Genomic DNA, 27,023 nt, shown 5'->3' with positions numbered 1-27,023 from the left:
CTTAGTTTTTCTCTTCCCTCTATTTCTACAAATTTCAAAAAAAACTTTCTAACATTTGATGGGGTTAAGCTCTAGAACTCTTTGTCAATTGAACTTAAGAATACCCGCTACAAAAATCCCTTTAAAAAACTGATGAAAATATACGTTCTACAGAACTCCTAAGCCACTAGAAATTGTTCGACATTTCTTAAATCTTAAAACTGAAATGGAAATTATAATCTTGTGTTTAAAAACGTCATTAGGATTTATGACTCGATAGCTCCTCGCCAATTTTTTTCATTTGCCCTTCAGCATAACAAAACTGATTTATCTGTTGTACTTACTTAACTGAATTTCTGAAATTGCTAAATTTTGTATTTTAACTTTGAGTGTTTGGTATATTGTAATTTGCTTATAAAAGATTTTTAAGTTTGAGTTTTTGAGTTCTTTGAAAATAGCACTCCAAAAAGAAAACCGAAAGGGGGATTACGTCATGCTGTTCCAGGGCTTTCCCCATTTGATTACGGAGGCTAGTCCGAGCCTGCCACTTGGTCGGACCATTGTCTATTGTCCCGGATAAAGCTACAGAAAATTGACCAATGAGGTGAAAAGTTTGTTTAGTAATTGTTTTTTGCGGTGTTTAATTGGTCAAGACTTCTCCGTTGAGCGACTTCCGATTATTTGCTCAAAACCTGAAGCAAAATGGACGGATTTGATTGGCTGTTATGAAACAGTATGATTATGCAACTCAACGACGATTGGTCCATTTTTCATCGTCCTAGACACGATAAAAATCTCTCTCTTCATTTTTCTGTTGTCACTTATTGCAATGATTTGGCAACGAAGCCTTGTTTACACTGAATATACCGTATTTAACTGTCAATGAAAGATGTTGTGGTGTCTAATTACCGAACCCAATGGTACTGTCCATGAATTAATCCTAGATCATGACGCAAACGGACTTGACTGCCTCGAAAAGGTAAGTGTTCTTGACAATGTTTCTGGAATGGCCTAAGTTTGCACGCGAGCAAAGCAAACGTTGAACATCGCGACTCTAGGTACGTTTTAGTGTCATTCTATCCTTAGGTCAACAATTTTATATCAACGGAATGCTCTAAAGTTTTAATTCTTTCTTGTTATAATTGGAGTTTGGAGTATAATTAAAAGTTTCGTTTTTGGGCTTCCCCTCGCAGAGCTTCTTCTTGATCAATCAATATGTCCTAATTGCAGGTTTGCAGTCGCCTTCATATCGTGGAAAGGGACTATTTCGGTCTTCGACATAAAGATGCAGTGAATGGTGTTGAATTTTGGTTGAACCTTCGAAATCCTCTATGCCACCAGGTCTCGGGAAAAGCCCCATACCGGCTAAAATTTGCCCCAAAATATTTTGTGAGACCTCAAGAGCTGCAACAGCCAACTACCAGGTAATTTTAAAATTTTTGTCTCTTCATTATGATCTTACTTTAGCTCGAAGTGTGATTTATTACAATATTAGACTACGCTGCAAGTTAAAGGCTGGTTTATATGCAAAAATCAACACGATTTGCATCCCCTGTGGTTCTCACAGCAAAAGAAGGTTGCCTAATCTGTCATGCCAGGACGATTTTCTAAATTTAGTTGATGGTCGAAGGATCAATTTCTTATAAATTGACGCTATGTTTCCTGTAAGGATCGGTTAAAAAATTTTCTCATTTAGAACTGTGTAAATCCAATAGGCTCTACTTTTTTACATTTGTTTATCAAAGTAAAATCAACGAGCAATGTTTCTTTTTCAGGGACTTGTTTTATTTCACATGTCGACAACAGCTCAGAGATGTCAAGTATGATTTTACAAATGTAGATTCAAAAACCTTTGCAAAATTATTTAGTTTAATTGCACAAGTTGAGCATGGAGAGTACAACCCAAACTGTTTACCAGAATACTCAAGCTTCTTTCCTTGCGAAAAATGGTGTGCAGATTTCCAACAACTCGTCGAGTCAAGTCATTTGGAACTTGAAAAGATAACAGCAGATGAAGCCAAGATTGAAATTTTACATATTCTGTCGAATCGGCTTGAATATGGTGTCGAAACCTTTCATGTTAACTCTGCAACTGCAAAAAACACAAGCCTTGTTTTGTTGTGTCGACACGATGGACTGAGAATTTATAGAAAAGAGGCAGCGGGAAAGAAAAAGACACACAAAAAAAAGTCTGAGGATGAAGGCAATGATTCAGAGGTTGTTTTAAAGGAAAACACAGTTGTTGACAAGAAGCAACCAAAGTCTCAAGTGCAGCTCCTGCAATTGTAAGTAATGTTCATAATAGTTTGAAAGAAGTCAACCGTCATAAATTCAGCTGATTTAGAGCCCTTTGTCTCTGGTGTTTGGGTCCTACAGCCTTTTGTATTTGGGTAACTTCCTTATTATTATGTTAATGGCGGTTATAATCTTTTATCAATTCAATAATCTTTCTTTTCAGTATGTTTTTGCAATATCTCACGTGTGCTAGCTCATGGCACAGCCAGCGCCCGTCTCTATCTTACCATTGTATGTAAATTACCAATTCATCAAGTTGTATCCAACAACCCGCACGACCAATACAACACGGCTGCCAGATGGCTGCCATGCACAGCGCCGACTCTATTCACTCGATGTACACGAACACTGGCTTCCAAGCCACACCTTCGTGTCATAACCACATCTAACATGATCTTGCGTAAATTTTTTATTTAAATCTCCAATAGGGTTTTGCGGCCTGCAAAAGATGTGCTCACGTGAATACTCTATTTGCTTTCGGTTATTTTTTACATTGTTCTTCTAATTCAAGAGCTTCTCAATCTTCCTTATATAAAATGTAGAGGATACAGGCCCCAATCAACTGTTTTGCTTCGTTTTGTTTTTAAAAGATACGTTCCCAAACATATAGTGCAACGACCAATTTTGGCCTCATCAAATCGTTTATGAATCTGATTTACGGGAGAACATTATGCAACGTTCCAGTATATTTTAACAGATCACAAGTTGAATATGTCTTCAAGTGTTGCAGAATCTTTTATATACAATTTTCAAAGCTTTCTTCTTGGAACATTGAAAAGTGCCTTTTTAAGAATGTACCCTTTTAGTCCCAATTTACATTCAAAACAATGAGTTTTAAGTTGACTGCAGGCACAATTTCCTTCCAATATTAAACTAGCATTTTACAACATGATAATGTTAGGTAAATGGTTGTAAGAAATCTTGCTGTGTATAGTTTTGGTTGTACTTCATCTATTTGGTTAATGTTCTTACGTAAAAAAATCTGCCATGATATTTCACACTTTTGCAGCTGTGTATTGCATAGTCATCAAGTGCCCTTATTGTGAAAAGGTGCCTTCAAAATGTAATGCCCTGCCACTATAAGATGCGTCCTATGGGCCTGATCTTATTAGTGATATTAAAATGAACTTTAGTCAAAAATAGTCTACTCAAAAAATTAACACAAAGTTATTAGGGGGAAATAGTAGGTCATATTTTAACTTTTTCAAAGGGAAACAGTCTTAGATGTGATATATCTTGAATTTTACCTTCTTTTGGTTTTTTTTGTTTAAAAAGATGTCAGATAATTTTAACTTCCCACCCATTGGCAAAACATCTCTGCCAGATGTAACAGAGTAAGAAAAATGAACCTGCATGTGTTGACTCAGATTTTGACAAGAGAACTTTTCGACATAAAAGTGTCCATTTGAAAGAATTTACCTCTTCCTTTTAGACATTTGATTTTTTTGTTGAAAGGTGTGGGTTGATCTTGTTTGGAAAGAAAATATTAATGACTTTTTGTTCTGCTTCTTTTGAAAAGAAACAAGCTTTTAGTTATTGGATTTTTTATTGCTATCTGAACTGAGCCCAGGCTATTGATTTGCAGAACAAACCCCATTTCCTGATATTGGCATGGGCATTAAGCCAAGCCAGTAAGCCAAATAGTTTTTTTGTTCAGGGGGTTGCCTTTGCTTTTCATCACTTGGTGTCTTTCATTTCCTTGGCTCTGAACCAGAGTAAGAACCTGGGCTTTGAGTGCAGAATTCACTTAAAGGTAATGTGTCCATATAAAAGGACTGCGTATACCCAAAGGACTGCGTATACAAGCCACCCATCAAAATAACAGTTTGCAGTTGGTTAGTATTCTTGCAATGCAAAACTGCTCACATGAAAAGATAACCTCGCAGCAGGATAGATAAACAGAGCGACCGTAATGACTGGGGCAATGACATGAAAAATCACATGTTTCTAAAAAACCCGCAGAGTCGCTTGCTATAGCTGGACACATTACCTTTAAATGCATTTTTGTTAGAAGGAGGTATAGTGTTACTGGAGCTTATTTTATCTGTAATTTTTCCATCAAAGAATCCAGAGTTTGTCATAGACTAGCCATAGACTTTTGTTACCATATAATAATTTTGTTTTAAACTGTCAAATTTATAAGCAAACATTAAGTACAAATGCCAAGAAATTTTCCTTGGCTTGTTGCCAATGGTGAATGGTTTGTTGCTGATGACAAAAGCTCATATTTTTTATTTCAAGTTGTTTCTGGTTATGTTTTTTTCTAAATCTTTCCTGGCTTTGATGATTTGAATTCAGGGACTAGGGATCAGGCTAGAAATGGGGGTACAAAAGGGCACTTGAACTGAACACACCCCTTTCTGAACTTCAGGCCCATACATTAAATTAAAGACCTAATAAAATATATTTTCTTTAACCAAAATACAAAGATCATGTAATTGATTTTATTGCCAGTGGTAAGTTGGTTTTGTAGGGTAGTGACCTCACATAAAAGGAAGCATGTTTTCTGGAACCTCAGCTCATACATTTTTTTCAATTTTTGAATCAGTATTATCTTTAGTTTCTATGTTTCACACAAGTTCAAATAATTTTTTACTTTGTGCCCACCAAGAAAGTTATTTGCTTGGTGCTAGGTTTCTGTTGTTGAATCCTTCACACAGTGTACCTGTGTTTAAGGATGAGTGTTGCCAGTTTTCTTTGGACAGTGCTAACATCCTGGTGTTTTGTGTTCATCAAAACAGATTAACTGCCTGCTGTTGACATTTGCTTTACAGTGTTTGTTTTTTAGTCAGTTTTGCCCAGTAGTTTGCTGACATAGAATTCTTTCTTTTTAGCATTCCTTATGAAGAAATTTCCACTGTGTCGTATAAAGGCAAGCTGTTCACTATTTCTTATGGAGATATTTCCTCCCACAATCAAAAGAAGCTTGGATTTAAACTCAAGTTGCAAAAAGAGACAGTCAATCTGTTTAGAACATTTACTGAATTTCATTCATTTTATCAATGCAAAATGGTCAAAAAATCTGTCATGGAAAAGTGCACTCGCAACTCTGTTGGTCGTGTTGCTTCGTTTTTCCGACCAAATACAAAAATTGGTCGGCAGTACTTGTTTGATGTTGTGAAGACAAGACGTCAAGCATACAATGCTGCATGGATGGAACTAAATGCTCCTGACAAGCGGAGGCAGTCTTCCTTTTATTCAAGTGAACGTGCATTTGGAAGAAAGGGAAAAGTGATTGATAGATTCAAAGACCAGAGAATGTGTCAATCAGTCATAATGAAGCGCAAGCCAGCAAGATTGTTCATTGAAAGTGACAGTAGCAGTGAAGATGACATTGCCTCTTTCCATCCATTTACAATGAAGAGAAAGAAGATTACCTCTGATATAAAAAAAATTGCAGAATTTTCAGAAGAGCAGCTACGTGACTTTGTAAGAACACTGCAGGATTCACGCACTTGTCAGGTATGCATGGACTCCGAGGTCTCTACTGCATTCTGCCCATGTGGTCACGTTGTTTGTTGTGTTCAGTGCTCTGCTTTGGTGAAGGAATGCCCGCTTTGTCGAGCTCACATCACTTATGCACAAAGGGTGTTCTTTTCTTGTGAGCAGCAAAGTTTTTGAGAATTTCTTCACTGCATCGTTTTGTATCACAGACATATCAAAGAACCCCAATGTAGATGTTCTGTGAAAACTATTTTCGACTAAAAAGTGATATTGGAAAAAGATGGGTAGCTAACATATAGCTTGAAATGGTGGGCTATCAGCTGCAGAGAAGTGGAGCTTTGTAACTGTAAGCAGTGGTGCCCAACGTGGCTGAATTCCTGGAAAGTGGTACAAATTGCTGTTTTAAGCATCTGGCTGGAGAATATGTTAATATTGTAAAACATAAAAAGATCTAAAATACAATAAATTTTGTCTTTTGATTAGCACCAGATTTACAACTGTAAACAGGTTTGTGGGTTTTGACCTTCATTCCTTAGTTGTTATTAGCTAACTTAGTTGTGTTATTGCCGGTATATTGATAAGACGGTTACATGAAGTACTTAATTTCAATGTTCAGGCTTTATGTGACTTTTTGTGTATGTCACTGAAAAGGTTTATTGTTTAACCATTTATGCTCGGAAATAGAATAAAAACTTAGTTGTAGGCTCGTTGCCAGTAAAAATTTTCCTATTGCCTTGAAGAATGTTCTTCAACCAAGCATGTCCTTTATCTGCACCACATAACCTTCAGCCGGCATACCGTTTTACTAGAATTACATATCCATGCATGTATATCATTTGTCTTTGTTGATTGTTTGTCATTTTGTATTTATTGCATTTTGTTGCAAGCTCCGTTGCTGCATTTTGTTCCTGTTTATGTTGTTATTGTCGTAGTCAGCACTTTTGTCTAAGTAAGCAGCTGTGAAGATTTATGGAGCTTTAATGCTACACCATTTATTCCAAAGCATATATTCCAGAAATGTCTTTTATATTAAACAAGATATCACCACAAGAACAGCTGCCATTTAGCAATTATATTTCTTTCGTTTGTTGTTATGCCAATTCTGGAAAACTCATGTCCGTTCACTCAATAAATGGAAATTCCAGTTTTAGTCCATCTGGTGAGCGGTTTGGCATTTGAAATGATTTGACTGCATCATCTTTACATTTACACATATTCGCTATTTTTATACGATTTGAAAAAAGTAGAATTTAGTTATCCTTATCTTAAATTGATGTTATTCTTGTCTCTGTGTGTCAATGTTGTCCCTGTCCTTGTTCCCATTGTGCAATTTTGTAATTTTGTCGCAAGCATGTCGTTACATGTTGTTGTAAATTCGATAAATATGGCTGCTATTATTTGATTTTAGCACATTTTGAGCTCTTATCTATCCCCCATCGTCTATGACATTTGTGCTATTTGTTTCAATAACACAAGAAATAATTTAGTTTTCTACCAGGGGCAAGGTTCCAATTGCTGTTTTCAGGAGAGTTTGAATATAGTTTAGATACTTTTGTTTGGAGGAGTTGAAACAATTGAATAGCAGGTTAAAAAGCATAGAAAATATATAGTTTGCTAATACTGTGAACATTAGGTCATTTGTACCATTGACCCCTTCCTTAGGCCCATTGTTCTTTTGTACTTTTGGTATACCACCAGTTCGTATGAAGAACTCTACTTACTATACGATTATGTTAATCTCATTTGTAAATGTATTGCCTCCGTTCCCATTACTGATACGAACTCATAAACACTGTACATTGTTGAAAATTGTTATGTCTTTTAGGAGAGCGTGGGGCCTCGTCTTTGTTGTAATCCGTTGTAGACTGTTGCAGAAGTAATGCTCGTTGCTTTGAAAACCAAGATTTTCTCCGTTCTATTAATATGGTATTGTAAGTGGGTTTTATGTCAATTTGCCCTGTTGGGTCATGCAAAAACTTATTTCCAGAAGGAAGTATTGTTACTCCTCTCCTGTGCTTGACCCCCGCTCCCCTATTTTAACGAGTTCATAAACAACCCCAATAAGATGTCAATTTCATTTTACTAAAAAAGTTGAACCTTGTTTGGGGTTCTCATCTATATAAACATTTATAATATTCACGCCTTTATTTTAACGTTTGTTTGAAAGTAATGGATTTTAAGAATTTTATTGAGATAACCATTCTGAGGTTGAGAATTAGCAGGGTGCCACGGTTGTTTACTTTTCGGCCCTTTCTCTCCCTATTTCAGCCCCCTAATTCGTCAATGAAAACCTTTGCCTTAAAATTCGAAAGGTCTCTGCGACAATAATATGCAGTAATTCTAACCATGTCACCAGCCCCCTGTTCCCGCTTATGTAAACTGTTGATTCCCATCCTCGGAGTTATTGAATAAAAATTTTGGCTCCCTGAAAACGATGCCAATTTTAACCATGCAAGTCCAAAGCAAAAAAGAAAGGCCATTTTTATCCCCCTTCCTTCCTCGAATTGTGCTTTGTATATAGAGGTGATAAACTCCATTTCTTGACTTGAAAACCCCAGCCTTCAAGTGACGTGCAGCGGGGCTCTAAAAATACAATGATTTTTGTTGCGAAAGTAGTGTATTTCGAATTATCTAATTACTCGTTCTTTCGCATATCATTTCAAACTTTAGATAAAATGTATAAGAAATTGATTAGTTATGAAATAGTTGGAAAAATATGAAAAGGAATTTCTCCCTTGATTCGTATATACATTTTAATCATTTTAGGTTCAGTTTTTCATAGAACTTGAAAAAGTCTAGTCTGAGTCGTTTATTTTTTGTTTGCTCTTTCTTTGGTCACGCTAAGCTTGGGGGGGGGACAAAATTCAAAAGGCCACGCCCTTTGCTCTGCCAGGAAACACCATTTTACCAATTTTACCATTTGCAAACCCCAATGACTAACATTTGCTTACATAAAGGCAGTTTCAAAATCATAGAGCCACGTCATAAAAAGTACTTTTCAAAAATAGGGGCAAATAGCCCCAAGTCAGGGGACCCCAAAAAATCTAACAATTTTCCAAACAATAGCAAGACCATAACAATCAAAGTTTAAATGACGTCATGACATGGCTGGGCCAAACCTGCCCCAGGCAACAACAAAAACTTGACGGGCCTGCAGTCAACCAGCAAGTCGTTTAGTTAATTTATAGGTTTAGTTATTGAAGTTCACAAAATTCATTGTCTAGCAGTTCTCTATGGGTTACTCTTAATCATCAGAGCAACCTCTCTGATTTTTTCACAGAATCTTTTCTCCCCTACCCCTTTTACAGTCCGCTACTGTCCCTGAATGCTATGTTTTTTTCTGATCAAGGCTACGCCAATATTAAAGTGTAAGTGATTTCTACCTCCAGTCCCGATGGTGGCCCAGAAGATGCATCATAGATGATGTCAGAGAACACGCGAGAGAAAATTCCAGTTTATTTTCATGCTCATCAAGAAAACAAGCATTGTGCACTTCCATATATAAGGACCAAATACAGTATTCTCTCCAATTAACGGACACTCTAAAAAGCGGACACCTCTGATTAGCGGGCAAATTTTTTTTCTCCGATCGTTTTCTGGTCAAAGTCTCATAAAAAACTTTCTAAAAAGCGGCAACTTAATTAGCGGACACTAATCGACGGACGATATTTTCTGCACAAAATAGTCAATATGGCTTTTTCCTTTCCAATTAGCGGACAGTACAAAAAAGGTAAGAGCCAGCGAACAAAAAATTGAGACGAATGAATATTTGTTCAAATATTTATTTCAAACACTTTGACACTTGACAATCTAGTTGGCTTTTTAAAGCTTCAAGCTTTTTATTACCTTTTCTTTTCCATGATAGTGAAAAATTACTGGAATCTCCAGACCATAGCCACCTCCACGATTCAACCTCTTTCCAATGTTGTTGTGTTACGTTCAATTTGGTTATTTTTTCTTTTTTTTAGCGTCTAAGTTCAACACAATAGCAACTGATTACCCAGCTTACACCCAGAGGTGGTGCCAGAAACCTTCCGACAGAGAGGTTTGAGCTTCCGACAGGGGGGGCTAAAATGACTAAAATATGCAGTTTTCTTACGTTATTTTGTCAAATTTGCTCCGACAATAACCTAAAATTTCCTCCGATAGGGGGCTAGATGCTTCCGACAGAGAGGCTGTAGCCCCCCTAGCCCTCCCCTGGCGCCACCACTGATTAAACCTTTCAAATACAAAAATCGGGTCTATTTTCAAATTTGGGACCTACATTGCAAAACTTTCCAAAAGGCGGACACTTCAAATTAGCGGACAACTTGCTCTTGCCCCGATGGTGTCCGCTAATATGAGAGAATACTGTACTACTTCCTGAGGCTCCGGTGCAGCAAAATTCCATGTTCTTGTGTTTTTATGGTTAATTCAAGGCTCCGGTGTATTTGATATTGTTACATGTATCTATGAACAACTAATTAACCTCAACATTGATTTTTCCATACCTAAAATACTATCAATTGTTTCTTAGACCGCTAAACAACAGGTTCGCATGATATTTTGATAGCATGGTTTACTATCTGATAAAATCTGCTCTATTTTGTCAGAATGAGAGTAGGTTTTCAAGAACACATCACCTTTCGCTCCTGATTTTCATCACTGCCTGTTCTTAATGAATTTAAGATAGAAATTAAAAGCTGGAATGGCACAGACTGCACATGTAAATTATGTAGCACATACTGCACATGTAAAAAGCCGCCATTGTGCAGACAGAAGGAGTTCGTTTTCTCTCTTGGACTCAAGTGGTAATTTTTCTTTAGGCTCGCGGCACTGATTGATCAACTATACCAGTCTTGTGCTTGCGTTTTTCTCATTGGCCTATTTCGATCAACAACTAGGTATATATTTTTCATCGTGTTCTTTCGGACCCTGATTCTGACGCTTTATGCTCTGAGGAGTGTTAGACGAAAAAGCTTTTAGTATGTTGTAAAATGTTTGCTTATTTCAATGCCATTTTGAAATTCTGTACCGCTAAAAAATTGATGAATATTATTACTATTACTATGTCATCGCTATTTTACAACAAAAGAAATGAGACAGTAATAACAATCAATTCTGAGAGTGTCATTTCTTACAAAAACTAACAATATTTATAAACTAAGTTATAAACTTATCTTAAGGCTCTTCACCCCGGTAAAAATGGATGCTTTTTACCAAAAACATAAAAATCTCTTCAATAACGATTTCTTTTTTCGTTTGGTTGCTTTTCTGTCAAATTGAACCATCATTTCTTGCAGAGTGTCAACATCAGTTTGAAGGCTGTCTATTTCGTTTTCTAATTTCAGTCTTACATTGTCTACTTCAATATCTTTGATCCAGGCACTCAAATTTTCAGGGGCACAATTTACTTCAGCGACCATTCCTGCTTTCTCTCCCCTCATGGTACTCCAAATAGTTTCGTAGACTTGATTTGTTTCTTCACTCTCTAAATCTGTCGTTTCCTTTACATGTAAATAAGAAATAGAATAAGAAGTATTCAAAAATCTAAACGTTTTTAGGTAGCCAGAACGTTCATTCTTCACTTTACAGAATGCTACCATACCAGGGCCGCCGCTACGGTGGGGCATGGCGGGTGTGATATCCCCCTTGGAAAAGGAAAAGAGAGCAAGAGTCTCTCTGCAATATGTGTCTTATAATCCTGTTCAGCTAATATTCTTATAGCCATAACTAACCACTGAGCCATTTCAAAATTATGCTTTATCGACCCTATATGGTTTAGCTTATTTGCTGTCTACTACAAAATTACAGTAATCTAAGTAACACTGACCATCTTCGTGCTTAATTGGCATTCAGCTTCATGCACATCCATTCTAAATTTTCCTTGGTTTGCTTCTTCAGTAACGTTAGCATTTATCTTTTCCTCTTCCCGAATAAGCAAATCCTCTATCAGAGCAAGTTTTTCCTTAAGAGTGCTAATCTCTTTTTCCAAACAGGCAACTTGCTTCTTGAAATAACAACCTCCATCCTTCCTACACTCTTGCTCTGATGGAGTTTCTTTTTCTTGTAGCGTTGTCGAGTTGACATCACATGGAGATGGTTGTAGCTGCTCTGTGGTGCTATGTTCAGTACTTGTCTGTATGAGAAAAGTTAGCGAGCTTCCTTACCTCAACTTTTCACTGGATAATGAACGACGATAAAAATGTATAAATTTTGTTCATATTTAAATATGAATTTTATCAAATTTGCTGAAAGATGATATAATTGTTTAAATTTCATAGCCCCTCCTCATCAGGGACATCAGGGACGGATCCAGAGCAAATTTGAAAGAGGGGCAGCTGGTAGTGGGGTCTCTGAAAATTTTTCCGAAATTTGTGACAAGTGTAAACTATATGCACCAGTTTCAGACCCTAATTACTGACAGTAGGCTCCCTATTCACTTTGTAAGGGAATTTCCACAATAATTGTTGTATTTTTTTTAGATAATTCTTGAAGTAAATAAACCTATAAGTCTCAGAAACTTTTGCACCTGATTCTCATTCTTCAAAAGGAGCGCACAATTTCCTTAAAAGGGGCGCCAGACTTGCTTCAACTCGGTGAGGGAGAGGCAACTGCTCCTAGCTGCCCCCTCCTAAATCCACCACTGCTCCTCATTATGAAATTTCATTCAAGTTTCCCAGTGATCTTAACAAAAAAAATTTTATTTTACCACAACCGATACCCCAAAATTTAGTTTCTACTTAAAAAGGTACCCCAAAAATGGCACCACCCGTACCAGTGTATGTTGAAGCTCCCCCCCCCTTGGGATATTGTACTTTTATACCGTAACAATGCTGCATCCATGGGGAGTCAAATTTGCCTCTCTTGTGAAGAAACTATAGATATCTAGAGAACCAAACACAACTTACTTGAAAATCCAAGCTTTCTGTTTCCACTCTATTAGCATGTTTCTCTTCCATTTGATCAGTCAAGGTTTTATTATCGTTAAACTTTTTCATCTTTGCAAGGAGCACTCTCGCCAAATCATTTTGCAGTGAGAGACATTGCATTCGTTTCGTAGTAAACCTTTGCTTTTCCATGACGCGTAATGCTTGCTCCTCTTCTAGTTTTCGTTTCAAATTTAAAAGCTTTAGGTCAAAAGAAAAGCATTAAGAAAATTTCGATTCAAATTTAGATTCTTAAGCAACTAACTACAACAGACTATGCTCTAGATACATACAACAATAAATTACACACTAAGGGCTAGTTGTGTGGGATAGTTGAAAATAATTAAAAAAGCTTTACCGTCAAGTAAAAGGTACAATTGTTTGCAAAATTGTATGATTTGAACCATGTTGTGGCTATGTAAAGTAATTTTATGAATATATTATTTGATGTTAGGATCATGGATTTATGACACAAAATCAGCGTTGTGTTTTAAATTGTCTAATTAAGCAGAAGCCCATAAAACAAAACACAATTAGATGAAATTAAACAAATATTTTTTGAAAAATATCGTTAAAATATCAATTGATATCACCATTGACTGGTTTGCTATAGTAGGAAGTAGGAAGGTGGGTTAGGGGAGGGGAGCAATAAGTATTCATCAGATAACCCCTATTTCATTTGATAAAAAGCTTTCTTTGCGTTTTATTCAGTGCTATACCCTTCTATCGCTTATTTTCATCGGAAAATGTTAGAAAATATGACCTACGCAACCAATTTTTAAAAAATTTTAGAAGATTAAGCAAGATCACATTTTGAGAAAATGCGTCTCTACCAATTGCCCCAGACCATAGAGTTAGCAAGCATTCCGCCTTGATTTTCAAGAAAAAATTGTAAACAATGGCGGACTGGCCAATCGGCCCATCGGCCCATATCCGGTTGACCCCCTTTAAAATCTGGCAAAAGGGTCCATCATTGCAGAAAAAGGACCCCATTTTAGGAATATGAGGCCTTAAGATGTCCCATTACGAATGATAAACGTCATGGATTACATCAAAACCGAGGTTGAAATAGCGTCATTGCATGTGGTTGTAAAAAGGATTGGGTCGAAATTTTGAAACAATACGTCTTGTCTAGAGTATGGGAGATTAATAGGGATTTTGAACTTTTAAATTGATGGAATTTTCTGGAATTTTGATTTTTCATAGACCCAGGTTCACTCCATATCCCCTGCATTAGTTGTAGGGTTCACTTTTTGCCATTGGCGAGGGTCGAAGCTAACAACAAAGTAAGAAATTGTGATGCAGTAGTTAACTTGCAAAACAAACCCGGCGTTAACTTTTTTTTTTACTCAAGCCATGGCATCAAGATAATGCAATGCGAATGATACTTCAACGGGGAATGCTGCATCTTCTTAAGATTCGTCTACCGAATAATCTAGTTTTTTGCTTGCGCTTGACTAGTTAATGTGAAACACGAACGGGTAAAGGTATTGCCTCATGGAATGACAAATTGACATAAAAAAGATGTCATCAAAATGACAAGAATTTGCCAAATTGCACATAAATGGAGGAATAAACTTTGAGTCGCTAGTGGTTCACAGAAAAGAAATCAAAGTTGTTGCAAAAAGGGGACAGGACTGATCACTGGTTTCTTGAAATGCAAAGGAATAAAAGCAACTTCGTGTAGCATTTAATTAAAATGGCATTCGAAATAATTAAACTAAAAACTTTGTGGAAATTGTCGTATGTAAGCATGGTTTGAGTCTAAAATACAGACATCAAACTAATGTAGCGGATGACTACCAAAAATTAACAGGAACCTTCTTGTTTTGATTTAGTTTTAATCTTTTTAAGATAGGATTAAAATGTGAAATTTTTGTACAGTTGTATAGAATATGAATTTGATGAAAATATCTGCAAGCTGGCCTCAGATATTCTTTCATTTTCAACTTAGTAATTCTTATGAATCTGAGTTTAGCTTTCTTATCATTTTAATTTTGTTTTCCAGAAGAAGGTATCTTGTGCAAAATTACTGAAATCCAAATCAGATCGAATTTTCATTATTAAATGCTAAATTTCAATTATAGTACTCTGCATCCATTTGTAATCAACAGCTCAACTTTGCTATTCCAGCTACATCTGTTATGTTACTTCGAAATTGATCGATTTTGATGAAGTGTTTACTTGACCACGCCCCAATTTACAGACCGAACCCAACTGGGCCCATCTCAGTTCTTCATGGCCGGTCAAAAATTCTGAGCCAGTCCGCCACTGATGGTAAGCTACCTTTATTTGCTTACAAGGGTCCCTACTTTCATCCCAATGTTGCAAAAAATTTGATAGCGATTTAGAAAGATCTGTACATGTATTGTTGTAGGCGTGGAGTTTAACATGCATCCTACCCTGGGTCTTAGAGTCTTTATAATTTAGTCTCAGAAATATAGTTTATATTAGTATAGGTTCCAAATCTTTCATTGGCTGAGCGAGAAAAATTCTCCATACTGATGCAATGAGCAAAATTAGCCAATCAGAATTCAAGAATATGACAACAAAAGTGCGCCGCAACAAAATTTAGGCCTATTGTTGTCATATTCTTGAATTCTGATTGGTTAATGGGGTATGGAGAATTTTGCTCGCTCAGCCAATCAAAGATTTGGAACCTATGCTGTTTATATCTAGTCACAGATGTCATGAAAATTACTGTTTACCGGTCTGTAATAAAGAGCTTGATACCGAATAAGGTACAGCTGTACACGCTACTTGGTGTGCAGAACAGGACGGTTCAAAGTTGCTACTCCGATCAGTCACGAATATATTTATTTTGCCACCGCATCGGTCTACACAACTGTATCCCCGGTTTCTTGAGGCTCTGGTACCCAGAGTAGCTCACAAATGTTTTATTAAATACACATCAAGCCATTTCAAATAGCACAGAAAAAATATAAAAGAAACCGAATCTCAGATTGGTGTTCTAAATGAGAACCTGTTTGGTGTGTTCGAAAATCAAAGTGGTTTGGGACATAAATTAAGCAAAAAATTAAAAATAGTAAGAATATTGTTATTCGGTTTTTGATATACCTCGCAATGCAGAACTTTTTCCAACATGCTTCTCTCTATTTCTTCGTTGGTTTGTCTACACAACCTTTTTTCTGTATTTTTCAAAAAATAAGAAACTTTTTCGAGACAATTCATTGCATTCTCTCTCAGCTCCTGATCTGTCGGTTGCCCTGCAGCTTCGATTTCACCAGTTGGTCTTTCCTTTTTGTAATCCATTGTGATAAAAATATCGCTCGCAAATCGATATTATTGCTGTACTTTTCCCTCAAATTTCTTCATGCAATACTTGGAACATAAAGAATACAATACTAGCAAATCATTCTTCTTTTATACTACAATGATCACTATAATTGTGACGTCACAATTGAAAATGCTCACTTGTTACGTCAAAATTGATTTCCAGCAAGCAAATTACAGATGGGATTTTCTATAAAATAATTCATTGATTAAATTGAAGTGTTTTTTGGTCACTTAGTCTATCAATACATGAATCTAAAATCTTAACAGCATGCTAGATATATTGTTTCCGTTCTTGCTTGGAAAAGTGATTTGTCGAGTTATGTTTCATCCTCCTGCCGTCAAGTTTCCCTGATCAAGGCATAAAATTGAAATCATGCACATATGCAGCATCCTTGATACAGCTGCTTTCGAAATTTTTAAAAATGTCATATTACAATTACATACTTCCCTTTAAGACAAAATTTAACACGCTTTGGCAGCTTAATAAACTATAGTTGTCAAAAAATTATTCCGTTTAAAGGATTTGAAGGCAGATATTTGACTGCAGCTGCAAAGAGCACCTTATTAAATGTTTCTGAGAATCTCAAATACAAAAAATTACCCCTCAAGGATGAGACAGTGGCCAGGAACATTTTTAACAATATCAACGAGGAAAGTTGTTATTGAACTTCTTAGTAAGTCTTGACCCTTACTTTTTTTGAAATTAAACCGTTTTCATATGAACAAGTTGCTTGAAAAGACAACTCTAGTGTATTGCTATACGTAACCTAATGAATTCTCACTTTTCATTCAAGTTAATAGTTAAAGTCTGCTTGATCGCATGGAATATACTATTTGAGCTCTTCCTGATCTTCTGAAAGATCTTATTCTCTGCTACTAGCGGACAAGGACTGCATAATTCAAACCTGTTTGCATGAAGTATGAATCTATACCAAGCTGACTCTTCACCAAATGCCTTTTCTTTATTAAAGATACTCACAAACATAGGCAGCAATCTACATACACCACCAATGGAATTATCGTAGATCGAAGGTCGTATTGTTCTAGATAGCGTTTAACTCATAGGGAAAAAACCCTTTCCTTAATAGAAGGTAATTAGTATATTTGAAATTTCTGATGGAACAGAATAGCTTGCAAAGAGAATTGAAGGAGTTTTACTCCAGGGTGAGAACAGCTGATACTAAACTCAGTTACAAGCAATACTTAAGGTTACGGTAAACGTTTTCTGGATGAAAACATCATTTTTTCGATTTTTTCACATTCAACCAGCCAAACTTTCAAGGCACACAATGATACCAAATTTGAAACAAACAGAAATTTTGAAAGTGGAAAAAATCCCATGTAAACAAAGGTTTCCATAATTTCTTTATCAAAACTTTTAGTTGAGGCCTGAAAATCTCTTGACCTGTTAAGCCGATTATCGTTGATTTGCGGTTGTGGTCGCATGTCTCATTTACAATATCGCATGGCACATCCATATATCCAATGTACGGCCGTTTTTATTTAAACAGGCTTATTGATCTTTAATCTTCAAGTGACTTGACCCGGATTACACTGTGGTTTACGAGTGTATCTTGCAAGTGCGATCAGTAAAATCCCGTTTTCTCCGGACTCGAAATTCCTCTACATACAGGTACGAAAAAGCTATTATGTACCCAAGGAACCAATCGAATGGCTCGAAAATTTGCACACAGCCAGGGCAGACGTTTGGCAAACAAAGTGTGTCTCAAAATTTTTTTATTTTCTCTGGTCCGTCTTTTATACCCAAATACAGCTGTGGGAGGGTGGAAAAATTATTTGCCAATTTTTGACAGGGTATAGTTTCAAGAAGAGGAGGAATTTAAAAAATCTGAGACAAACTTTGGTGGCTTAGGACCTGCACTTCCTGCTGGTCTATGTCAGATTTTGTTACCTCAAACGCAAGGGTACATAATAGCTTTTGAAGGTGGTACACTTTTTGACCAGTAAATTCGCATGGAAAACAACATATAACATTATTTGCCAATAATTTTTATCTGGCTAGATACGCCATAATCTTGTGCATCGAATGATATATAGCTGATCCAGATTCCTTGAGCCGTTTGGCCTTTAGGAAGGAAAAACAAATTTTCGTGTTCAAACATTTACCGTAACCTTAAGATGAGTGCAAGGAAACGATGAAGGAGATAGCTCGTACCAAATGTTCAAAGCAGGGACATGCTCAAAGTAGTGGCACGTTCAAAAGCAGTGACATGTTCATAGCAGTGACATGTTCAAAATAGTGAGATGTTCAAAGCAGTTCAAAGAAGTGATATGCGAAAATTAACCACAGCTTTGGTTAACATGTACATTGCTACACACACGATTAAAATATATGTTTACAAATCTAGTTCCTCTGGATTCAGTTCGATTCTGTTGATTCTCAACACAGTCAGATCTTGACGATGCTCTAAAAGAGAAAATTGAGAAAATAAGAATAAAGACGTTTTTTTGGTAAGGAAATAATTTCCACAAAACTTGCAACAAAATGTCCACAACTGACAGCAGCAAAAACGTTTTCATTATAGCAAAGAAAACATAATATCATAAAATATTGGAAAACATAATATTATATAATATTAAGTGAAATTATTTTTATATCATGAGAGGTATCTTTATTTGGCTGTTTTGGACACAAAAAATCTAGGTGAAAGTTCAGATTGAGGTCAAAAGAAACCATTTGAATTGACAGCTTTTTTTACGCAGGTGCTAAACACGATACCTTTCCATCTCTTGTAGTTTTTTCTTCTTTTCTTTTTGAATACAATGACATTCCTGCCTTTAGTTTTTTCAAGAACAGTTGCTTCAATGTGTATATTCCTAAAAAATCAAACAGGCAATGCAAATCAACAGAAACTTAGGAACTTCGATCCCACAAGTCACTTCAATTTTGTGAAGTAGGTTTTGATTATGATTATAACACAAAAAGGGGATTATGACTGCAATTCTTTAAAAAAACACACGGCTACCAAGATAGGTATAATACTGTGCAGAATCATGCAAAGTGTTGAAGACTGGATTCTATAGAAGATCGTGGCCACCAATCTCGATAGCAGGCAAGGTACAAATCGAGATTAAGAAGGGATAATGATTGAGAGACTTATTCAGAGTTTCATACCATGCAGGTTGAAAAATTTGTTTTGAGCCATTTTCAAGACAAAATATGTTTGGTAATGAATACCATGTGCCAAGCAACTGCAATCACATACCACTGAAGTGAGAATCCTTATATGAAAAAGGAGCAAGACACAACTGAAGCTACCTTAATAATGGTTTGCCAATAAGGCTAAACTCTTTGCCTCCAACCATCAGCACCTGTTGGGAAACAATTTTCACAACATGTTAGATCTTATTTTTACATCTAATCGACCACAAGAGTGCATCAGGAACATGTATATGAATATCTATCGTTTATTCATAAGCATTCTTCGGTCTAAATAACGAAAATCTAAAATAGGCCAACCCACTCTTGATAAGCAATAAATATGAAGTTAGAATATCCTGCTTTAAGGGATACATTTTTCTTCATTTGAGAAACTTTTAAGCAATGTTACGAAGAAGTATTTACAATAAAAGAACAGTATTTACTGAAATATTCCATTGCTGTTACCTTTTGCAGCTTTATCTTATCCCCGCATTCGGCTGCTACCTTGTGGATCATAATTATATCGTTCTGTGTTATTCTGAACTGCTTTCCACCTGTAAAACACAACCGTCATAGCATACATGAGGTACTACAATGCATGTCACGCGCTCTAGACCTATGACAAGCAGAAACAATCATATAGATTGATGACATATAAACGACCGGGAAATGGCACACTGTGCATCGAAATAACATATGATGGACCAAATTTTCTAAATCATTGCTAGAAAGGAGTGCAGTGTCAGGAATCAGGGTAGAATCTCACACCTTCATTTTTGACCAACTGCTATCATTTTCTATGATATCAAATTATTTGGAAATATCAAAAGTGAATTAATGCTTGCAAGTTGTCAAAAGAGGGCCAGAATAACAAGGAGTGAGGGTGCAACTATATTGAACGCATTACCTAAGGGTTGCTGACATTACCAGAACACTATGCATTGGTAATTCAAGCGTTAGGCCTTTATTGTACAAGCTAACTTGTCGTTGTACAAATTCACCGATACCTGATGAAAAGAGATTTTTGGGATAATCAAAGAGGACTAATTTCGAGCACACTCAAGTTTAGAGAATGGGTCTAGGGGATAGCAATAAACATTCACTGACCGGAAGTACAAATGGAAACAGCTCTCTGAGAATACATGACAAAGATATCGAATCCAGAAAATTAAACTGCAGATGTTCTTAAATTTGTCAAAATTTGTTTATGGTTGTCTGGAAATCTTGATTATGCATCCAGAAAAGTCAGCAAATCGCTGAAAAGCTAATAGAAACTCTCACTCACCAATGTGCACAACTGCAAAAATATTCTTAAATTTTATACTTTGTGACATTGCTTCCTTCACTTTGCCAACAATTGAATCTACAGAGAAATTTTCATATAAAATACAATATTTTGATTTGCCAAAACAGCATTAGCATCTATGATGAGACTAGGGTCTGGCTTGGATTTAGATCTTCAAAAAATTTCACAAGTTTGGGCAAAGAAAAGACTTTTTAGCATATATTTACAGGTGCGTATTTACAGGTAACAAGTGGCATAAAATTTTTTTCACGGTTTAAAATAGCGAGAACTCTCGCGATACCAATGGCTGTGCGTTCCGCCCAAACTGGTTTGCATCAAACTGGTTTGCATCAAACTGGTTTGCATCAAACTGGTTTGCATCATTACGCAAAATTGCATTAAAAGTTCACAAACAACTGAACTTTCAAAAAACCTGTCGGGAAATATTGCAAGGAAAATGACAAAGAATTGTAAATGTACCCTCGTACCGATCGATATCAGCAAGACTTGCAGCGGTAAAGAAATAGCGAGGCTTTATGACCCTGCACTAAATATTGCAAGAACGTTTAATATCTGTTTTATTGTTACGAATGTGCAAGTTTTGAATGAATCCGCTACATGCAAATATTTTTTCCAGCTTAAAGTATACACGTTGTATTTCTCTTTTTTCGAAAATGTTTGTGTTTAAAGAACAGGTTGGTAAAAATTACCATGTTTTATTGGTCCATTCGAACTGAGCCCAAGTCACCTGTATTTGCTGTTCTCCGCTTATTTGACGTCAGTTGATTGGCGTAAGGCTTGTAGCGCAAAGGTTTCTTATTTTAACAAAAATGATACAGGTGAAAAGCTCAGAAGTTTTAAAAAAATATTTTACATCTTGATTCAATATGGATTTAAATTTACATGGATATACACTGGAATAAGACTTTTGATCAAATAGTAGGAAAGGCAATAGATCTTTCGGTTTAATACCGAGTAAATGTTTTAATGTTCAGGCCAGATGCGAGAAAAACTGTACTTTGTGCTAGTATGCCCCTATCTCGGGTATACATGCAAATCTGGTCACCATTTACTAACATGCAACAAAGAACAAAAAAGGTTCAAAAGAATAGAGTAATTTTGCTATGAAGGATTACCGTTATAGACCTAGTGTGACAGATTTGTTGCTTAAATTGAAATGAGACTAACTTGAATCGTATAGATAACTATTTAAACTGAAATACGAATTTCAAACAAGTTTACCAATCAGGTTTCTCTGGATCCTAATAATTTCTTTTCTCTGAAACTTGTACTTGTCCAATGAAAAGGAACTCAAACTCATGCAAGAAAATGCTCAATTTCGCGAGGGTTGATGTAGAAAGGTTTTCATTTTTTAATTCAACATTCCAGTAAGGAACAGCCTGCCAGACCACATTGTGTCGGGAATGAATGTGGATTCCTTTTACAGTCTATGTCGAAATCATCTCAGCAAATTTGAACAGTGTAGTTGACATTGCCGAGATTTGCATCGACCCAAAATTGTTGTTAAATGTATATTTGATGCTAACGACGATGGAAGGGTTTTTTCAAACATTATCATGATAATCACCAAATTTTTATTACAGCCTGAATTTGTTTTTGTCTGAAAGGGCAACAAATAGACAAACCATCTGAATACTTTTGTGAGAGGAGTGTTTATTTTGCATGCTTAACTTGTCTAAGAAAGCATATAAAAACTTTCAATATTGAAAATATATCACCTCTCTTAGAGCCTTCGGGGAGAATGAGACTGTTAGGTATGCTTGATTGTGTTTTTGCTTCTTCTTGTAGTTGAATAGCGTTTGTTGCAGTTGCCATAAATCTTTTCAGAAAAACTTGCCTTAAAGGAAAAGAGAAATCATAAACACAGAGTGACATGGGTAATTGTAATTTATTTGCTTCAGAATATTACATCAAATGTACCTTAAAGATTATTACTAAAATGGTATTATTAAATGATGGATATATCTTTGGAGCATTGCATCAATTAAAATAGCACAAAAATAGTGTGATTAAATGATAAATATTACTATTGAACTCAAGCTATGTTTGTGAATTTGTTGAGTACAATTTCTTTGATTCTAACATATCTCTAAATTTTTTTAGCATAATTACACATTTTCAGCACACATCAAAAAAAAGTTTTAATGACGATACTGATTTAAATTCTAATAAAATGATAGGTTACCATACATTATTTTGGCCATGCAGCAGTGAAACTCGTGTCTAATGATCATTGATAAGCTATATTGAACATGTCTGCTTTGGAAAACTATCTTAAATAACACCAAGATACTATCCTGATGAGGCAGGCCTGGTCATTTGAGGAGAGCCATAGCTCTTGCTACCCTCCAGGGTCCCCTCCAGACTCCCCTTAAAAGCTCAAGGGGAGCTACTGATAGCTCTCCAAAACTGGTATAAGTGCCATTTGCCCTCAAATAAAATAATTTTTCTTTCATTTCTGTTTTTACATTTCTATGAATAGGTCACCTGGAAATTACTAGGAGAGTTGTCGACTACTCCCCTGCTAAAATTTTTATGGCCAAGCCTGCTTATTGCCCCATTTCAATTCGAGCAGTTCATATTATGCTTAGTTTGTTTCAAAATGAAATTTCAAATCATAGGGTCTTGTAAAGCATCCAAATGAAATGTAGGGCTTCATCATCCAAGTACCTGAGCTTTTTTCATTTTATAGCCTTGTTTGTATGGTGCAAATTTGGTAATTACACGTTCAGTTAATGGTCAAGACCATGACAATGTGAATAATCTATCCATTTGTGCTTAATATTCTTTAAAAAGATTAGCATCAAAAACAAAGAGGTACTGCCTCTCCTAAAAAACAAGCTCTACCAAGAAGATTGGCACTTTTCCCGCAATTAGGAGATTACATTTCTGAAGAAGTGTTGTATTTGAGATAACAGGTCTTGTAGTTTTTGTATAGTGATGACAGAGAATATGCAATTCCTACAGAAATAATTTTCATGTGGTCACTATGGCACTGCCATATTTTTTGCACCTAAACAATTAAATAAATGTAAATCAAAATAACAAAATCATTATATCAAAATCATAAACAAAATGGCACATTTTTACAGCCTTGTGAAACCTCTTATAAGTGTAGAAATAAATTGTTGCCTAGCTAAGTGCAATAAACTTTAAACAGGAACTTACTTTACACATGTGTTATGTCCTAATTTCCTGTCTGTCGTGGTGAAAATATACCTTCCTAAGAAAAAAAAATAGATCTGATTTTGATGAACAGACAATAGACTTCAAGGACAAAAGTAAGGCAACACCTGCGAAGGTGATTAATGGCAGATTATGCAATAACTTTTGTTTTTTATCTGATTAAGCTAATCAGTCAATGGCACCCAAATAATACGGCAACGAATATTCCACTTTTTATTTTTCAAAATTTTAAATTAACAATTAAAGCAGATTTAAATTAAACAAACATTTTGTGGCTACCAAAGTAAGCTAGATTTGACAAATTTATTTGTTTTGGAGCACTGCCATAGCAGCCTAATGTCATTAAAGATATTAACTCCCCTTATTGAATCATTGATAACATCTTCTTTAATTTCAAGCAAGCAGTAAGTCAGTGATTTTCAAATTTCAAGGAAATTATATTTTAGCAAGGCAGTGGGGAAAGAGGTGTTGTATCCCTTAAGAACTTACTTTAAAAAGTTTGCAAGGCAAAGTTTGATTTCTTAATGAAGCTTTTTGTACAATTGATTGTTGGTCATTCCTTGTCAAAGGGGGACAAAGTTTTCAAAATGGACACCCATGGTCAAAGTGTTTTTCCTTTTATTAAGAACAAACAACACCATAAGATAGAAACATTTTCAGTCCAATATTTCATTTGGCTCCTGAAATAAAGCAATTTGAAATAATGTGTTTTTTGGCCTCAATTTCTTTAATCAGCCATTTTGATTTTTTGAAGCCTTTAAAATTCAATAATTTTGTGAAAAACCACCATTTTCAATTAAAACACTGTCAACTCTGGTCAACTCAATAACACTGAATCAAAAACAGTGGTAAATCAAAGTCGCCAAATTTAAAGGCAGTTCTGTCATTTTCCAAGGTGTTGTTAGAGTATTCCCATACGGGATTTAAAAAACAGTGTCACAAAGTAGTTACGACAAGATCTCTTAACATTAGAGTTATTTAAGCAAGGGGGTGCCAAGGAGGCAAGTATCTTGTTGTAACTACTTTGTGGCACTGTTTCTAAATCCCATATGGGAATACTCTAACAGCACCTTGGAAAATGACAATAATTGAAAAAGAAGGCCCCTTGCAAGCAAGTGAGCAGACAATTTTTATTACCCTGTTTCTTGGATTAGCATAAAATACACTTCAGAATATTCTTGGCAGTCACTTTCTTGCAATTGTTTCAATATCACTTTGTTTCAATTGTTTCATTGTCACATTTTACTATTATTTCCATTCTATAAACGGTTACTATCATTCAACAATAAACGGATTAGTTCTATTCTTAAAATGGAGTTCCTTTCTTAACGAGGTTCCCTAGATATTGAGGCCCTTAGGCAATTTGCCCCCTTCACGGTGGCCCTGCTTGAGATCATCCTTCAGATCTTAGGATGATCTTGTTTTGGGCCTTTTTAAACATTATTTTCAAAGTTATCTCTTTACTTGCCAAACCTTTGAGTAGCATAAACTAGGAATTTGAATAACAGCCACCAATGGTAGTATAATCCAGGGTGGAATCCATGTGAAACTCATGCCGGAAATACGCCAATAAACAATAGAAAGACAATGGGAAATCGTTAGTCTACGCCGGATATCTCCGGCGTATGTAAGCTACATGGATTCCACACTGGAGTATAATAGGTAGGTGAGCAGTTCAACTTTCAACTTCATTGAATTTCCCTGAGCTGTTAAATTGATGTAAACAGGAAAAGTGCGGGAAAAATTAGCGCACACTAAAAATCGCTGAGGGATTTGATGCACACACAAATGTGCATGCAAGTTTATCAGCCTTGGCTAGGCATCGACTTCTTTCGTTTTCGGGCCTAGGTTACCATTCATCGTCAAACTCGATTTCGATATGCTAAAAGTACTCAAGAGATTTTTAAACTTTTATCATACCTATGTTATTGCGGACTTGAGATGCAGGGCGAAAGCAAGAGCCACATATCATTTGTAAAACGCTCACAACTCTCGTGGTGCTGGCCGCCATGTTGATCGGGACTTTTCTCCCTGTTTCCCTGTAGTTGCCTATGCCGATCCTGATGTTTGGCTCCAGATCATTTCAAGTAGAGATTCAAATATTTTCAATTTTTATTTTTTCCAATGGGAGGGGGGGGAATGGGAGGGACAAATCTCCCCCGATTTTTCAGAAAGTTCTTGAGATTCTTGTAAACCTTATGAGAAACCATCGGGGGTATGGTTATGTACGCTTAAATGACAGGGGTAAGTGGGGATATCTAGATCGTCACATTCAAATGACATTTCTTGGGAGACAAGAGGTGTTTTCTTCGGAAAAAATGTTTCAGACAGGGGAAAAGGGCGTGGTCCAAAGGGGCGAAAAGGGGCGTGGTCCTTGACACACCTTTTGTATCTTCCATTTATCCCTGGCTGGAGCCGCCATTGTATACAAATCGTAATTGTACTTAGAACATACAAAAGCAAAATATTGCATATATCTAAATATATACGAAATACATAAGCACGTAATAGAAAAACACAGAAAATGCTCTAGGAAGGGGTTAAATAATGTCAGACGCTTTTCAATTTGATTTTATCAAATTGGGTTATCAAAATAGAATACATAGTTACAATCTTGGACAGTGCTCTGAACTCCCGGTAGCGCAGTTTAGCCTCTACCCCTCCCTCCCTCCTACTCAAAGCTAGAGCGTATGTTTTTTATAGCAGAGATACCAACTTGAACCCCAATTAAAAGGAAAGATACAAAGTCTCAACATCATCTGTCCAAAAATGTTGATATATTTTAGTTGTAGCTAACTTATCCCAACGTCGAATAAAGCAAAGCAAGAAAAAATGGTAATTCTTATCAATTCACACTTCTCCGGATAAAAAACATACCCCATCGTAAGCCCAGTTCATCAATCAGCCCAGTTCTTCAATTTTTTGTTACAGGTATATAGAAAATGCAATCATCAGCTAAAAGTCTTTCTTGAGAATTAACAGTTTTAGGTAGATCATTAAGAAAAAGGAGAAAGAGAATGGGGCTTAGAATGGATCCTGTGACAAATAACTAAAAAAGCAATATAAAGACAAAAGGTTATGTTATGGTTGATGAAAGCAATGAAGCAGAGCAAGCAAGATGTCTCAAGCTACTTGGTTGACGATGAGCTAGCTTTTAGCACTCATATCAACAATTTGTGCAAGGAGTGAGTCAGAGAATAGGTGTCTTATCTAGATTTCGTAACACAATGCTTACCAATGCTAGACTAAGAATCTACAAGTCAGCAATTCTCTCTCATTTGACACACTGCAGTACAGTCTAGTACTTCTCCAAAGTAGCCCTTAGAGTTGTTTACAATGATAAGTCCACGCCATATGCTCACTACCTTATGAAAGCAAACCTGCCATCTCTCCAGAATAGACGATTTCAGGACATTGCTCTTACTGATGTATAAAGTTAAAAACA

At 36.0% G+C, this 27,023-nt stretch overlaps 3 protein-coding genes across 3 annotated transcripts; 1 reads left to right on the top strand and 2 right to left on the bottom strand.

Annotated features, from left to right (window-relative positions):
• Positions 1 to 770: 770 nt before the first annotated feature.
• Positions 771 to 8,516, top strand: LOC135692532 (E3 ubiquitin-protein ligase MYLIP). Its single transcript, XM_065210730.2, has 4 exons — positions 771 to 958; positions 1,210 to 1,403; positions 1,755 to 2,264; positions 5,109 to 8,516. Exons 1-4 carry the CDS (start codon positions 869 to 871, stop codon positions 5,893 to 5,895), a joined length of 1,581 nt encoding a protein of 526 aa, XP_065066802.2. The 5' UTR covers positions 771 to 868; the 3' UTR covers positions 5,896 to 8,516.
• Positions 8,517 to 8,643: 127 nt separating this feature from the next.
• LOC148958124 (uncharacterized) lies at positions 8,644 to 12,878 on the bottom strand. Its single transcript, XM_089113330.1, has 2 exons — positions 11,531 to 12,878; positions 8,644 to 11,204 (listed from the first exon to the last, which is right to left on the bottom strand). Exons 1-2 carry the CDS (start codon positions 11,570 to 11,572, stop codon positions 10,914 to 10,916), a joined length of 333 nt encoding a protein of 110 aa, XP_088969456.1. The 5' UTR covers positions 11,573 to 12,878; the 3' UTR covers positions 8,644 to 10,913.
• Positions 12,879 to 18,191: 5,313 nt separating this feature from the next.
• LOC135692616 (uncharacterized) lies at positions 18,192 to 25,656 on the bottom strand. The gene is made up of 8 exons (XM_065210851.2): positions 25,499 to 25,656; positions 23,561 to 23,615; positions 22,111 to 22,229; positions 20,372 to 20,449; positions 19,552 to 19,640; positions 19,204 to 19,256; positions 18,664 to 18,761; positions 18,192 to 18,351 (listed from the first exon to the last, which is right to left on the bottom strand). The coding sequence occupies exons 1-8, from the start codon at positions 25,587 to 25,589 to the stop codon at positions 18,281 to 18,283; spliced, it is 654 nt and encodes a 217-aa protein (XP_065066923.2). The 5' UTR covers positions 25,590 to 25,656; the 3' UTR covers positions 18,192 to 18,280.
• Between the last annotated feature and the right edge of the window lie 1,367 nt (positions 25,657 to 27,023).

This window comes from Rhopilema esculentum, chromosome 17 (assembly GCF_057945365.1).
Source record: "Rhopilema esculentum isolate cy_ngs chromosome 17, ASM5794536v1, whole genome shotgun sequence".
Taxonomy (NCBI): domain Eukaryota; kingdom Metazoa; phylum Cnidaria; class Scyphozoa; order Rhizostomeae; family Rhizostomatidae; genus Rhopilema; species Rhopilema esculentum.
The sequence above is the reverse complement of the archived record's forward strand: the minus strand, read 5'-3'. Positions and strand labels throughout refer to the sequence as shown.